Here is a 16549-nt window from a genome sequence, read left to right as displayed (position 1 = left end):
AATCAATAAATGTAAAATATAATTTCCACCTCTCTATCTAGGAGTACTTCATTTAATGAGGTATTTATAATTTTTTAAATAATAAAAAATATTTATAATTATATCAAATTTCAGAAGATATAATTATAATTTACTCAAATTTAAATTATATTTCTTTTTTTTTCTTTCTTGACAGCAATTTAAAATATATTTCTGGATATTATAAAAGAACATTCCTTCTAGCCCCTCCACTTCATGCGCAAATTAGCACAGGCCTCCTTGGGACCGCCAGTACCACTCCTCAAGGACTCTTTCGTACATTCTCTACCACGTCCCCACTTTTTGTTTGTCATTTCTCACAGATTCCCTCCAACTTCTCACCTGCCAGTGATGTGAATTCACTACATTACCCTTCCTTGACCCTTTAATTACTCACCTGTCATAAAAACAGAGCAATCTAGATGCTGTTTCACCATCAAAACACTACTGTCCCAGTATCCAAAGCTGCACACAAACACGCACTGAATATATATATACACATTGTTGTCCGTATCGCCTTCCTTTTTCTCAAACACTTTTCCCCACACAATCGGCGACTCTCTCTCTCTCTCTCTCTCTCTCTCTCTCTCTCAAGAGTGTATATATACATACACAATGTTGTATGTATAGGTGGTAGCACACATGCAAATGCAGAAGACGGTTAATCAGAAAGCCTGTGAGTTGTGAGCTCTTTCTCTACTCTACTAAAAGCTTTCCTTCTTTTTGCAGATTTGGTTGTCACTTCGGAGATATGTAGAAGCATTTAGTGTGGCGAGAAATGATCATTTTCTGTTTTTATTTTTTTGGAGAAAGAATCTGCGGATTTATCTGTGTACTCATTTGTTGGATTATTATCAGGAATATTCTCCTGTGAGATCTGAAGCACTGGTGTGTGAGGCGATTTGAAGGAATGAAGGCGAGTACTCGGCTCAGCTCGGCTGTTTTTCAGCTTACTCCGACTCGAACAAGGTGTGTGTATTATATTTTGTTGTTTTGATTTTCTTGGATCACTTTTATGTTCGTTTTGCTGATTGATATGTTCCAGTTTTGTGCGAGTTGATATGAACGTGCGCTTGTAATTTTTTGTACTGATGATGTGACGACATTGTCACGTTGAGTTAATTTACACTCGGTTTTGGCTGTTTGGTGGATTGATTTTGTCTGTATCGTTTGTGAATTTGACCTTATGCAATAGCATTCATTATGTAGAACTTTTCACTAAAGCTCTTTTTTGCTTTACATGTAAGTACATACTTTATTTGTACCATAAAAAGTAGATGTTGAATTTTCATTTTTTTTCCCATGTTCAAATGTGGAAAGACTTGGTTTTTGAGATTTCAGCTGTCGATATTATCTGGAAATTACATGTCGAAAATTGGTGATAGGGTGATTCATGTTGATTAATAGTAAAACTGATTGCTTGGAAATGGTGGATAATCCATATTTTCTGCTGGGGTTGATTTCTGGAACTCAATTGGTCTGGAACAGAGAAGATTCATATATCTGTTATTGATTTCTGGTTTTCTCTATTTGATTTGTTGAAAAAGATACTACTAGTATGTTCACTTATATGAGAAAATATAAGAAATTCTTTAGAATTATGCATTGCTAGCACTCTATTGATAGTGAAGTTATTGTTTTCTTTACTCTTTCTTAATTGTTTTGGAGGTATCAGAAAACTTAATCTTTATTTCTTATTCTTCGAAGAGTTTAGCCTAGTTAAAATGTGTTGGAGTAATTCAAGTTTCAGTGTGCTACTTCATACTCTGGGTCTGATGGTTTTCCAATTATCAGATGTGATCTGTTTATCATAGCAAACGGCAAGAAAGAGAAAATTGCTTCCGGCTTGCTAAATCCATTTCTTGACCACCTAAAGGCTGCTCAAGATCAGATTGCTAAAGGTGGTTATTCAATTTTGCTTGAGCCAGAAACTGACGTTGATGCAGCATGGTTTACAAAGGCCACTATGGAAAGGTTTGCCTGAAATATAATGTTATACCTCGTATATGCTGTGTTGAATATCTGCTTGCACTTTTGTGATGCTATAATTGAAGCTGGCTCTAGTGGTTCCTATTCTTTTCCTATCTTAGCAATTTGATGGAATGTACCCTTTTTGAGAATTTAATGATTGAAACATTCAATGAGGGTGTTAAGGTAAATACTGCCAAGTCATGGAATCATATTCTGGACCATTGTTTGTTTATCTTGATATTGACTAATATGTTAAGCTTTGAACGAAGAGTTAATGAATGAATTCAACGTGACAATTGATATTTCCATTTTCTAAGAAACCTGATAGATTTGCAATCTTTTAATGACCTCATTCTTTGCATCAGCGCGAAGTGATTTCTTCTGAAAATATTTTCTATGTCCTTTCACAATAAAAAAAGAGAAGTTTTCTGCAAATATAAGCTAGCTGTTTATGTATGTTGCGATACACTTTTGAATATTAATATGTAAATATATCTCTTTCTTTTTGCCTCTAATCTGCAACATTTAACTGTAATTGGCTTGGAATATTGAGTGCGAGTTCACCAAATATGAGCATCCTCTAAATCAATCATCTAATTGCACCATACTCGGACTAGTTATATATATCATTTTGCATTCCATACTTGGATTGGAAGCTAAGTTTCTGGTTTGAGGGATTAATACATTTTCCACATATTTTCTAATTGAACAGGTTTGTTCGTTTTGTGAGCACTCCTGAGATCTTGGAACGTGTATACACAATAGAAACTGAGATCTTACAGATTGAGGAGGCAATTGCCATGCAGAGCAACAATGACATAGAGCAAAGCATTGTAAACTGCCAACCATCTCTGTGTGCTCGGCTATTTAATATGTTTCTGTTAAACTTTTATTTTCTTTGACAGGTGGAAGATCATCAAGAAAAACCTCCTGGTGGTTGTGAAGGTACCTAGAAACTAGAACTATTTATTTCAATCTTTACAAAAGAGGGTTTCCTTGTGCTTCTTTATCGCTCTCCCTTTCAACAAGTCCTGATGGTATTGCTGGTCTATTCTACCTCTCCTTTTTTTCGTATTAATTTCAATTTAGCCTTGAAGTAAGAGTCTTAATGGGAAGCGAAGAATTTAGTTTCTTCATTGATATTTTTACTGGTTCATTATTTTTACTCATTAGTCATTGAGTATATTTTTTCCGTTTAAGGGTGTATATATGCATTCGTGTAAAGTAGTGTGTCTGAGCTTTCCAGTGATTAACAAAGCACTAAGGAATGCTAAATTTTGGACAGCTAACAAATCTGTGCCTGATGCTAATGAGGAGAAAGCAATTGTCCTTTACAAGGTGACTAGGCAGTCAGCATTTATTCCTCTAATTTAGTTTATTACTTGTTTTAATACTGTCATTTTTCTGACAGCCTGGGGCACCTCTTCCTGAAACCAATGGATCATACTCGGAGGAGGGAAATTCAAAGTATGTACTGTAGTGCCATCATAGAGAACTTTTAATGCCAGTGACATAGGGCACACTTATGTTTGTTTTCCTGTGGCTGATCCTGTGGGTTAAGCACAACTATATAGAGGTTATGCGGTATTAGGTGTGGGAAATGATGCAGTTGTAGTTTTGAAGAGTATAATATATATATATATATATATATATATATATCTTGTGCATAAAGGATATCTTCTTGTGGCACTAAACATTTGTCCTAGATGCGTATTACATATATTTGCTGTTTCTCCCTTGTTTTGGCTTTGTTTTCAAACCCACAAGAAGATCACCATATGTTGCTGGTCTACTCTATCTACCTTGAGTGCTCTACTTTGGCACTCGATCCCTTTTTAACTGGAGTTTGTGTTTCATTAAGTCCAGAATGATAGAGGCATTATCAATAATTACTACAGAGACGGGGGGGTTATGTGGTAGTTTTGATTAATGCTAAAACATACTCTTAAGAATATAAACAACGTAAAATGCCAAATAGACATCCTTCTTCCCTTGGTGACGTCTAAACACAAACCTAACAGAACAGGAAAGCATATTCTCTTAGTTGGAATATCTACAATAATATCAGTTTTCTCTTGGTGGGTTCATGCATGATCTTCTCAAATTTCCAAGTGTGCTTGTCTGCTATCAACTACACCAACATTTTGAACTAGATTTTGTTGTTGGGTTAAATGTTTGAACTAGCAATATTAAATGTTTAGACTGGTTCAGGATTATATTCCTTCTTATTGCTTTCTTCTTCTTCTCTCAAGTTCAATTAAGTCTTCCATCTGAATTTGTTCAAGTCCACAGTTGTCTGCATTGAGATTGAGAATCAGGGGAGCCCACAGCATTACATTTACAGAAATTTACCCAACTTACTGTCCCCTCTTTTGGTTTGGTTTAATTTCCTCTGTGGTTACCATGATTTGCAAAAGAGTTTAATGGGGATTTTCCATGCAGAACCTCTAACATGGCAAAGAAGAAGTATGTTAAATTGGAATTGGATGTGCTATAATGTCTATTTCTTTTGTCATGCTCTTATCTGCTTCAATTATTTGAACTTGACCAAGAAAATAGGTGAAGTTTAAGGCAAGAAATTGGATAGCAGATATCTATAAGCTAATTGCTTTTTTATTTAAATTTTGAAACAGAGTTCAGCTTCTGAAAGTCCTTGAGACCCGTAAAAGAATGCTACAAAAAGAACAAGGAATGGCCTTTGCACGTGCTGCAGCTGCAGGCTTTGATATTGATCATGTGGCACTACTTGTGTCCTTTGCTGAGTGTTTTGGAGCCCTGCGTTTATTGTGAGCCTTTTCTTCTGTCCCTCTCCATGAGAAGTATAAGAGAAACCTCGAATATGTTTTGCATAGAGGAGCTTTCTTCGGAGATTTCCAGATAATTGACTATATGTATTCAACAGGGAAGCATGCTCTAGGTTCATGGACCTGTGGAAAAGTAAGCATGAAACTGGGGAATGGCTTGATATTGAAGCATCAGAAGCACTGTCCACTAGGTCAGACTTCTCAGCTACGAATGCATCCGGTACTATTCTCTCTGCTACACACAACCAATATGATTCATCCAATCATGAGGCGGGTACAATGGATAATGGGAAATCAGACTCGACATATAACGCATGTAAGATCAAGTCTTTCATAGGTCTTCCATGAAACTTGTCCAGTATTTAACTAAAAATTTACGGCTTTGTTTGGTATTATTTTTGCAGTGAATTTGTTTGTTTTTGGAAAATAGAAAGACAATGTTGAAGAGAGGTTGGTTGTTTGGGGAGACTAAAGTATGTTTTGGGCGACAGGAAATATAAGCAGGGAAAAGATAAATTTGGCAAAACAATGCGAAACATTACTTGTATTCTTGGCCATCTTTAGAATGACCTAAATAAAAACAAACAAAGCCCTAAGAAATTCTCTTTCTGTTTGAAATATTTAAATAGTCATCAAGTTCTTCTTACTACTCCAGTCTTTATCATTTCATCTGCTTCATTGCTCCATCATTTTCCAATTTCCCCTTACACATCAGCATATTATGCAGAATAGTTTCAGTATTTAATGTCTGAGAAGTCAGCTTTGTAGAGGCTTTAGCTGTGTTATGAGCCGTAGAACTGATCCATATAAAGGATTATTTCTCACTTTCTTGGAGATTGTCATCTGATGTAAGTATTGCCTTGTCTCTATGGTTTGAGTTAGTAGTGCACTGGTTTCAAAGAGGACTTGTGGTAGAGGATCATGCCGAACACAATGATTTTTGAGCTGTGCTTTGTCTGGCTGGGGCTGTTTCCTTAAGCTTCAGAAAGCCACAGTTCACTTGTTATAAATACTTGCTATTGCATCTGCAGTTAACAACTGCGTAAACCTTTTCGTAGCCTAGAATGGGGGGTTTACCGATTGACTCCAGTGCTTTAGTTATGTTGGCATCTTAACTTTTCAGTTTAAATAGGAAGATCGAACATCTTACTGTTGATGTAAAGGGAAGACACAGTTGCTACATTTTTTTAACAGTCTTAACATTGTTCTAATTGTTTTGCTATACATATTCGCTGGAAGTACTTTATCATTAGATAATTACTTCTTATAACATTATTATCTCTTTCAGTGAACTATTGCTGTTTAGGGGGTAAGTAACCATGAAACTGGAGTCCTAAATTGAACACCTACCAGTTGGTGATATCTCTTATACGGTGATTCACTTTATGTTTGTTAACTGTTGAATACTCCTGGAGATCTCTGTATGGTGCACATTGTTGGTATTAGGCCAGGTTAAGTGACACAAATTACCGGGCATTTACAAGTGTTTTTTAATGTGTTCTCGATCACTAGTAGTTCTCAGTGTTTTTTTCTGGTGAAAAAATACCAGTTTTCGAATATGCCAGAAAATATCTTTCTTTTTTGTGTGGGAAATGGTTGAGATGTCATGTATACTTGTTTGGATTCCAGCAGATAACCCAGCCCCAACGCAAGAATATTTTCAAGGACAGTTTCCTCATATTGTGTTTCCTCCATGGCCTATGCATGCTCTGCCGGGTGTGCAGCCAGCATTTCAAGCAATCCCTGTGCAAGGAATACCATACTATCAGAATTATGCAGGCAACGGAGCTTTTCTTCATCCACCTCGCCACCCAATGGAGCATTCCTGGTCAAATCTTGGTCATCAGTCAGGACAGGAAATGCAATCCCTTGATGGTGGGGATAGTAATACTGGATCAGAAACATGGGAGCTTGACAGGACAAAACCACTGGATGACACAGATGCAGAAGTTTCACGAAGTAAGAAACCATGGAAAAAAGCTGGCAGATCTGAAAAAAAGCAATCAGGCATGGTTGTAATACGAAACATTAATTACATCACTTCTAAAGAGAAGAAATCTGGTAGTGGAAACTCTAATTCAGATTCTGACATTGATGCAGAAGATGAAAACTTTGAGACTGATGATAGTGATATGATTCATCAGAATAATAAGAGATATTCCAAAATTAAAGGAGATCAATTGAAGTCTCTGGATAAGTTGAACTTCAGCAATGATGAAGTCTCTAATTCCAGAAAGGATACTGATGATGGACATTGGCAGGCATTTCAAAGTTGTTTATTGAGAGGAAGTGATGAACATGTTCATGGTGGCAACGAGAGCATGTTTGCAATGGAAAAGGATGTTTTAATAAAGAGACGCTCAAACACTGTGATAGTTGATCCCTTGGAACTTGGTGCACGGGATACAGGTGTAATACAAGATACTAGGATGAGTGACATCAGCAGATTCAGTGGAAGTACATCCTGTAGGCCCAGAGAATCAGATGATGATGCTATATTTCACTCTGTGGATAATGATGTCAGGGGATCAAATGATGAAATGCATATTCAATTTGAAGAAACTAACAGGAGCAAGATTGTATCTAGGCCAGTGCATGAAGATTTTATAGTTGGCAGTCAACAGAACCAAGCAATTTTCAGGAATTCCTCAGATCCACTAGCACTTAATGATTTTGAGGGTGGGGTTGGTGAGATGGATAGAGAACCCACACATGGAATGACTGATGAAATTTTCATTATTCCATTTAGGTCAATGTCAATAGATCAAGAAGGACAAGCAGATAGAACCCCTATTGATGTAGATTCTGAGATTCCAATATCATATAAAAAGTTGGATTCTGAGGGAAATAGGAACAGAGTATATTATGAGCCTGATGATTTCAGCTTGATGCCCGAGAGGGAAACAGAAAAGGGTTTTGTTGGATATGACCCTGCTCTAGACTACGAAATGCAGGTATGTGTAGAGTCACAGGAGCAAGGGGGAAAAGATGTTTCTGAAGTGAAAGGAGGGTTAAGGAAATCAGACAAGAATCAGAGGTCAAAGGTTACTTCAGACTCTTTGCATAGAACTGGAGGCCCTTCCATGAAGGGGAAAACATTAAAGATGAGTCCTTCAGAAGATGCACGAGTCCGTGCTGAGAGGTTGAGATCCTATAAAGCTGATCTGCAGAGAATGAAGAAAGAGAAGGTACAATATTGTAATATCTTGTCCATACCTGGTGTGGCTTTAAGCTTGCCATGTGATTAGTTCACATTCCAAGGCGGGTAACTAATTGCAAGGCTAATGTATTTACAATTGCCTTATAATTGGTATGGTGTGGCCACACCAGGTGTTTAGTTTGAAATTGCAATTATTTTATCTGCATGATACTCTCAAGCGCAAAACTCTTCGGTAGAGTATAAGGATAATGAAAGAGCAGTACATGTTGTAATTGTATTTGTACTTTTTACACAGACTAATACTAGTTATCATATGGTGTATTGAACCACATCAACGCCGTTCCTTCCCTTCTCACTAGTTAAGTTAGTATCATTATGGATCTATTGTTGGGAAGTATCATTACCATGATGCTATTTTACTTTCTTAATGGACTTCTAAAATTCTGATATTTTTTCTTTATAGGAAGAGGCAGAAATGAAGCGCCTCGAAGCTTTAAAGCTAGAGAGACAAAAGAGAATTGCTGCTCGAGGCAATTCTGCCTCTGGAAAGTCATCTGTACTCTCACCTCAGACAAAGCAATTTCCTGCAAAACTTTCTCCAGCCACCAATAGAGGATCCAAGTTTAGTGATTCAGACCCTGGGTCATCATCACCCTTGCAGAGATCCAAAATTAGAACTTCACTTGGTTCAACTGAGCTGCTTAAGGCTTCTAAATGTAGTAAATTAAGTGAGGTTAGCCACATGAGAGGGAATAGGTTGACCAGATCCTCGTCATCATTGTCTGAGACGAAAAGAGAAAGCAATGGGGCCACACCTGATTCAAAGGCTCCCATGGCCCGAATTAGAAGGTTATCAGAGCCAAAACCTCTCACCAGTCCCGTTACTTCAGTGAAGGACCGAAGCGCTGAAGCAGTATCAAGACGGAAGTTGTCTGAGGGACCTGATAAGAACAAAATATCTGCTATCATAAACCTTGATAAAAGTAAGGCTGCAACTCTACCTGAATTGAAGATTAAAACATCAACATCTCACATAAATGCAGGTGAGAACATATCAAGTGTGGAGGATCAGAAGGTATATGGAATAAAGCCATCTACATTTTGTGTAAATGCTGAACTAAATAAGAGTAATTGCAATACAGCACATCAAACTGATGCAGATGACAACACAGTAGTTGAGAAAACTGTTGTGATGCTTGAATACGAAAAACCCTCTCTTCCAACTAAGCATTCATCTGAAGGGAAGTCAGAGGTAACGAATCAAAGGTATGATGATGGAGACACAGGAAAGGAAAGTGACGTAATATCTGAATTGGCTCCTACACATAGTCCTGCTTCAACCATGGATGGAGTTGATGGGGATCCCAAAATTTGCCAACTACAAAAGCAATTGGATACTTCTAAAGAGGTATGGTTGTAAAACCAAGGATCTCTTTGTTTATCGCATAAAACAAAAAAATATTTAGTTGTAGGTTTGACTCTAGAACTTTTATCAGTATTCCTTACTGTGCGATGTAGTACTTTTCTACATTGCTTCGTTTCAGGTTTTGAAGGAGAAATACAGGTAAATGAAACAATACGTGTGATCCTTGTTAGATCAGTGTTCATGAATGTTCAGTAAACCAGTTAAATGTGGTAATGGATTGTAATCTATAGGTCACACTCACCGAATAAATGTTTAGTTGATTATATCAAAACTGTCATTAATATAATTATGCCCCTTTTTCTCTGGTCAATGATTGATACACCAATTCCATAGCAGAAAGCACAGTACAAATCGAACAATATTTACTGACCATGAATTCTGTGATAAACAAGTTACCAATTTCATAGTTAAGTTTGGTTACCTTCCTTTTTACTTCAATAATCAAATGGGATGTTGATGACTGTGCTGTATTACCAGGTAAGAACAGTCTATCAAGAGCAGGACCCTCCCAACTGTGCTCACATTACTGTTGCTGAAAAACCTTATCGGGACGTTTCTACTCATAACTCCTCTGTGGAAGACCCTTGCATTGGTCAGGCATCATGTGGTAAAGCACCCCAAGTAAGCTCAGAGATGGTGGCTAGAGTAGAAACAGTTAAAGCACACGCCTCTAATATAAAAACCCTTAAAATGGACAAGAATCCAGTTGTGGAGAGGAGTCTTTCAAAGGAACCATCAAAAGGTTTAAGACGGCTTCTGAAGTTTGGGAAGAAAAATCATACTTCTTCATATGTGGATCAAAGTATTGATTCAGAATGTACGAGTGTTGATGGTACTGAGCATGATGATAATGCAAGGAATACTGCTTCAACAAGTGAAGGTGATGCACTACTTCCATATGAATCATAGATATGTGGTTCCACAAAATTGATCTTTAGATGCATTAACCAGGTAAAATTAGCCAATTTGGACAGTAAACTGATCAAAATGGAAAGACTATCACTTTGTTTATATCAAATGGCAGGATGATAATATGGTAAAAAATGTGGAGAATTGGCCTTGTACATTTGTTTACCAGATCGTCAGTTATGCTGGATTTCGTAGTCTTCATGGTATACTTTTGCTCAAATTTTCTGCATCTTAGTGACATCCTATGTTTGTACATTTTAATTAGTTGAATTTAAGATTAAGTTGAGAAAGACTACTACAGTTCTTTAAGTAGATACCCAAATGCAAGGGAAAGAATGACAAATTTGCTTATAAATGCTGCTATTGTATAGAGGCATGAAACCTTTTTTCACCTTTGATTTCTACAATTTAAAAAGTTGAAATAGTTCTTCAGGACTTCCGAACACTATCTAGTCAAATGGAAATACTGCGAGATATGCACATCAACTAAATTTTTGTGCTCACTAATCTTGGAATTCAGTGGAACTTCTTAACTTCCGCTCTGCTTTTACAATTTAAATGGTCAATTTGCTGACTTGTTTTTGGTGTGCTCACAGTTGGCACATTGAAAAATCTAATCTGGCAAGATGAAACACCTACTGCTGGTAATGCTTCTCAGAAGAGTAAGTGCTTTGATTACACTGGTCCTGTTAAGTTCTTTACTTCCTTTGGCTAAAATCTTATTCATTATTCCTATTTATTTCAGTTTCTCGCCATTTCTCTTTACTATCGCCCTTCCGGAGCAAAACAAGTCAAAAGAAACAAGCATCATAGATTCTCAAGATGTTGAGGTGAAAGTCCTGTTGCTTTACTTGTGAAATAGTGATTTATGCATTTGAGATCGGTCAAATTTCCTCTTGCCCTGCACTAGCATACTTCCTTTTTGTTGTGTAACAGTTCTTGCTATATAATAATTTCAGCTAATTAGAAAGATTCATCTTCGACCAAATATACTCGAGCATGCAATTTTTTTCTACCACAGCTCTCACTTGATTAGTTTTGAGCTACTTTTGGATAATTGCATGATTCACTGTTTTGATAGTTGCATTAGTTTGTACTTACATTTCAGTGTCATGCACTATTTATGATCACATTTGCATCAGTATTCCCCATTAAAAATATCCACACTATGCTCAGGTGGTGAGCCCCAACTTCCCCTGATAACTAATAGTAAAGTCTTTTCTTTTTCAGCAAGAATATGACTTTGATCTAATTTGACGTGAACTGTCAACAGACTGTAGATGTCTTGAGTTCTTTCCATGAGAGCTGTCAACAGGTGGGGTTAGAACTCCAAACAAACTTCCCCACAGCACGATAGATGATATCTGAGGTGTAGTTCAACATTAAATTAACAGTTGAAATTGCATAGTAGAACACATATAAGCTCTTGGAAAATCTAATCTGAATTGTCAATAACCAATATTATAAGTCCTGTATGGGTAACGTGCATGTAAACAAGTAGCATAAGCTATACTAATCGAACCGTATTATTAAGCAAGAGATTTTGCTTCTGCTCATTCTAGTTAAAGCTTCAGTCACCAAGCATTCAGCAGCTGCCTGTGGGTCTTCAATGTGCCTTATCAGGTTTACTGCCTCTTGGTGCCTCATTACCTGCCAAAATTTAGTAATACGAAGCAAAGAAGAAACTATGTCTCAATTTCTGATAGAGGTAAGGCAAGTATGTCGACGAACCCCAATTATTCGGAAAAGAATGATCCAATTTAGAGAATTACAAGGCATTCGAAGTAGGACTGAAAACTTGATTCCTCTAACAGTCAGTGACTGCAGTAAATATATATAGCATTTTATGACGTGAAGAGGACAATCATAGATTAAGGGATGAAATTCTGAAGAAGAAAGATTGAGTTAGAATTACCTCCCAAACTCCAGTACTTGCTAGAATAACAAATTCAGTTTCAGAATCTATTCTTTCAGATCCTACAATTAGTTCTGAGCCTTTTGAACTCTTTGTGCCAGATGTAGTCCTGGAGCCACCACCTAGTATGTGTAATTTGGGCACACGTAGAGCACCTAATGCATTAAAAATAGAAGTAGTTATTTTTAGAGATAATTACATTAACGCTCCTGAGGTTTTGAGTATGTTATAAAGGTATTCTTGGATTCCAGGAAATTATGCTGCAGTCTCGGTCATTATGTTTTACATTATAGATTTCTCTTTTAAGACTTGAGTCTAAAATGTTAAACACCGAAGTGTGGGGTGTCAGTGTAATTTCTAAAATTTTAGTTTCCTTTAACAGACTTTAGAGGGTGTCTATAATTATTCTTTTATTTAATCAATTAAGAAAATGAACCCGTTACAAGTATTTTATTAATCTAAGAAAAAATAATGAACACAAGTATGTAAATATGCATGCCTGAAATAAGTTTGAGGGACCAATGTTGCATGGTGGGATGGGGCTTTCTCCTGCTAATTTGATAGGCCTGACCATCTCTGCATATCACACCACTGTAGTCACCCATGTATGCCATCACAAGCTTCTCACCATTGATCACCATAGCTGAAGCCGAGCCTAATTTCCAGGCTGTCTCCTCCGGCTCATTTCTATCTCTGAGATGTGTTCTTGCATTTAAATGAGCCCTTTCCATGGCTTCCTTGCTTTTCTTGCCCATTCGCAACTGCAATAATAGGTTTTCATATATAAAATGTTCTGGTTTTATTTAACTATATAACATTTGGTATATAAGTATTTCATAGAGGACAAAAACATATATTTACATGTTCCATGTGAGATGGACTTCTTTTCAATAAATATGGTTTAGGTGGGAAAACATCAAGCAATGTATGTAATGTAATGTCGGCAATAGGATTTAGATTGTGTTGATATGATATGATTTCTATCATGTAATGTTTTGATACTGGATTCATATAAGAAATATTCAAAATTAGTTTCTGATATTACTGAGTCTAGGTCAAAGCATTCAATCAGTCGACAAATAGATAGATGAATTTGCAATAATATTAACTAAATCAGTAATTATTCTTTGTTACCTCTTTAGGCATGGTCTTGTCAAAGAAATGTGACTGCAGGTACTTAGTGATTCCCTCACCAATCCCGTCGTCGAAAACTCCAAAAAACCACAGTTCACACTCTTCCATTTGTTCCCTCTGCACCAGAACGGATGAATCAAAGTCTCTTACGCTACTACTATTTGTGCATGGTTCATCCAATTCCGCAACATGATATCCATAGGAGACATGCGTCATCCATGATACCCTCTTCCCATTCTTTGTTTCTCTTGTCGTCCTTCTCCCATTTCCAGGCAAAAATCTCCTTAGCTTAATTCGCTGCCCAAATTCAACACCTTATTGTTCATCGTAAAAGCAAAAACACACAAACTAGCATGTCAATTAACTTTACATACATTTTGTGGTATTTCTTTAAGGAAAACAATGCTATAGAGGAAGGATAGATTAGCATGCAACCGAAATATTCGTAGGATGGATCCAGGAATAACAGGAATTTGCATTTACCTTGATCTTCAGGTGAAGATGCCTGAGTCCCATGATTCAGAGAAAAAGAAAAATGTAGTTGAGTTTTTGTCTGAAGAATCAATACTCAGTGTTTGACGAGATCAACATTAATCAGATAAGAAGTAAGAAATTCTGAAGTGAGGTTGAGACAGAGGGAACGCAGAGTTTCTTCTATCTCGGAAACGCTAACTGAGGTGTTTGGAGTCAATAAGAAGACTAATGCCTTTAAGACTTCCTAAATGCAGCCCCTTTTAAGGAAGGGAGTTTGAACTGAATTTTGTCAACACAATGAATACAAGCAAAGTGTGAGAGATTTGGGTTTCACTCACCTATTTCTTAGTTTTCCCCCTTTGACCCTTTCCATTTCCTTCAAGTTACTTATATCATTTTCCATTTAAGATAGCTTAAATTATTACTACCTTCCATGAAGTTTGACATAATTTATAAATATTTTCTCATTATTTTGAGAAATTACAAATATCATCTTGCTCTTAAAGTTCGTATAACAACGAGCCCATTTTGTTAGTTTTCTTTAGGTTTTCATTCGATTTTTGTGGTGAATGGACCAAAATGCCATTTTAGATTCTAAATTGTAATTTTATAGATTTTTTAGAAAATTTTAAAATATTTTTATGGACTAAGGTACTCTATGGCTTATTTACTTTATCTACCCCCAGTTTTTTTCTTTTTGAACTTTTTTTTTTTAAAATCAATAAGGGTAAAGTAGTAATTTTTATCTCACCGTATAGGAGCTACATAATTATTTTTCATTTGAAGTGGGTATTTATAATTTTATATAACAAATGAGTATTCATAATTATTCCAAACTGCAAGGTGGCTATATTTTATCCCATAAAATATGAGTTGGTTTTATGGACCTGTTATATACAGGGATTAAGATTACTGAAACATTCGTAATTGTTACTGATAGGATTATGTAATTCTAACCCTACATTACCATTTTTTATGCCAAAAAGAAAAAAAGAAAACTAAATCTTGTTTAATTAAATCTAATTGGTCACACCTTAGCCTACAGTAAAATCATAATTTTGTCACTTGTTTGTGATTTTGTCCTTTGTTTGTGCATATGCGGAATGTTTACATAGACACTACGTACCCTGGAAGTCATTATTCTTGAAATAAATAAAATAAACCCCTGGAAAAACCTTCGGAAAATTCTCACCAGCTTTGATGGGATGTAGGCGAACACCAATCAATTTATGGGAATAAATTATCTTTAAAAGGGTTAATTACACTTTTCTTCATTGATGTTTGAGATAATTATACATAAAACCCCTATTAATTTTAAAACTTAGATCTAGTACTCTTAAGGTTTCCATTCGTCTAACGGATAGGTTGCTTTATTAGTCAAAATTTAATGAATTTGTGAATGAAAATTTCTATTTATCTTCAATTAATTTATTGCTGACTTATTGCAGTTTAAACAATTATTTTTAGAATAAACTACACTTATATTGATGAAGATATACGTCCTTACATGCATTAATGTGAAAAGATATATAAGGGTAATTTGATAAGAAAAAAAAAAGGGTTATTTGACCACTACAAGTCGGCAATAAATCAATTGGGTGTAAATATGGATTCTTATTCAATTTTTTTTTATTAATATCAGTAAATTTGATGAATTTTGACTAACAAATGCGCTTATTTGTTATATGAAAGTAAATTTTAGGGTACTAAATATAATTTTTTAAATTATAGAGAGTTTATATATAATTACACCAGATATCATGGGAGAAAAGTGGAATCAATTATCCTTATTTAAAACTGTGATTTTAACCCAATTCACAAAATTCCGTGTTTGTCATTTGTTGTATTAATTATTGTGTGATAGATTGATTCTCTCAGCCTTCTTGCAGGGTTTTGGACCACATATATATGTACATCTAGCTAGTTGTGGTCTTCAGTTGTTGTTCTGACAGTGAAAATAGAAGCAATAGTAAGTTGTTGAAAGTAATAGAGTGTTGCAGAAGAAGATAGACTGATGCTTCTGCTTCATGGGATCTAACCCACTTGTAATATATTAATTGTTGGATAATGTTTAATAGTGCCAAAAAAAAAAAAAAAACCCAAAAAATGCTATGTTACTTATTCCCCTTACTTTAAGAATGGATTATATGTCGGCATTTTGAAAATGCTTAGTGGCTATTTGGATTTAGAATATTCTTTCTTTTTTATTTTAATGTAATTGCTCATATATTTTTTATCTAGCTGTCAAAATTATTTTACATATAAGGTTGCATTGCACCAGTTCATAGACGATTCTGAAACAACGTAAAAATAAATAATATTAATAGACTTCTGAAGTTTATATTTTTAATTGTACATAACATTCGATTAATCTTTCCAAAATATATATTAAAATTAGAATGTTTGTTATTTATCCAATATATATAATAATTCATCTGAAACGTGACAAATGTTAATTTTTTTAGCTGGTCCAAGATGAACACTGCTAATAGAAGTGCCTTTCAATTAATTACAAGCAAACGAGATGTTCGTGCTATTTATTTATAGACATTAATGATCTAAATTGATTTCACTAATATATATATATATATATATATATGTATATTTTGTACTTTATAAATGACTAGGGGAAAAAATCGTGGCAAATCGATGTACTATCTTCACAATCATACAAAATCAATATATGAGAAACATTTAATTTTGGCCCGTGGCTATTCAACATTCAATATGGTTTTATA

At 35.4% G+C, this 16549-nt stretch overlaps 2 protein-coding genes across 8 annotated transcripts; one reads left to right on the top strand and one right to left on the bottom strand.

Moving 5' to 3' along the window:
* Positions 1–480: 480 nt before the first annotated feature.
* On the top strand, positions 481–16047 carry LOC105171767 (COP1-interacting protein 7). 7 transcript variants are annotated; one of them, XM_011092987.3, is made up of 15 exons: positions 481–694; positions 877–987; positions 1813–1992; positions 2702–2822; positions 2895–2934; positions 3275–3327; positions 3401–3456; positions 4623–4775; positions 4892–5109; positions 6423–7981; positions 8417–9361; positions 9857–10259; positions 10885–10950; positions 11034–11118; positions 15701–16047. In XM_011092987.3, the coding sequence occupies exons 2-14, from the start codon at positions 929–931 to the stop codon at positions 11099–11101; spliced, it is 3921 nt and encodes a 1306-aa protein (XP_011091289.1). In that variant the 5' UTR covers positions 481–694; positions 877–928; the 3' UTR covers positions 11102–11118; positions 15701–16047. The 7 variants fall into 7 exon arrangements, with proteins under 7 accessions (XP_011091289.1, XP_088742009.1, XP_020552949.1 ...); XM_088885883.1 differs by having other exon boundaries at positions 15690–16047; XM_020697290.2 differs by lacking the exon at positions 15701–16047 and adding an exon at positions 13833–13851.
* On the bottom strand, positions 11732–14018 carry LOC105171801 (Protein phosphatase 2C family protein). Its single transcript, XM_088886260.1, has 5 exons — positions 13821–14018; positions 13338–13634; positions 12703–12964; positions 12204–12358; positions 11732–11938 (listed from the first exon to the last, which is right to left on the bottom strand). Exons 1-5 carry the CDS (start codon positions 13851–13853, stop codon positions 11801–11803), a joined length of 885 nt encoding a protein of 294 aa, XP_088742386.1. The 5' UTR covers positions 13854–14018; the 3' UTR covers positions 11732–11800.
* Positions 16048–16549: the final 502 nt, after the last annotated feature.

This window comes from Sesamum indicum, linkage group LG10 (genome assembly GCF_026168435.1).
Source record: "Sesamum indicum cultivar Baizhima isolate 11 linkage group LG10, ASM2616843v1, whole genome shotgun sequence".
Classification (NCBI taxonomy): domain Eukaryota; kingdom Viridiplantae; phylum Streptophyta; class Magnoliopsida; order Lamiales; family Pedaliaceae; genus Sesamum; species Sesamum indicum.
Note: the sequence above shows the minus strand (reverse complement) of the source record. Positions and strands in the feature narration are given on the sequence as shown.

What these genes read in the sequence shown, in the direction of transcription:
- LOC105171801 (XM_088886260.1), bottom strand. Translation starts at nt 13,853, where the DNA reads ATGGGACTCAGGCATCTTCACCTGAAGATCAAG. An exon ending in ACAAGACCATGCCTAAAGAG is followed by an intron (nt 12,965 to 13,337) that starts GTAACAAAGAAT and finishes CTATTATTGCAG; the next exon opens with TTGCGAATGGGCAAGAAAAG. An exon ending in GTCCCTCAAACTTATTTCAG is followed by an intron (nt 12,359 to 12,702) that starts GCATGCATATTT and finishes TTAATGCATTAG; the next exon opens with GTGCTCTACGTGTGCCCAAA.
- LOC105171767 (XM_011092987.3), top strand. Translation starts at nt 929, where the DNA reads ATGAAGGCGAGTACTCGGCTCAGCTCGGCTGTTTTTCAGCTTACTCCG. An exon ending in ACAAAGGCCACTATGGAAAG is followed by an intron (nt 1,993 to 2,701) that starts GTTTGCCTGAAA and finishes CTAATTGAACAG; the next exon opens with GTTTGTTCGTTTTGTGAGCA. An exon ending in ATGACATAGAGCAAAGCATT is followed by an intron (nt 2,823 to 2,894) that starts GTAAACTGCCAA and finishes TTTCTTTGACAG; the next exon opens with GTGGAAGATCATCAAGAAAA.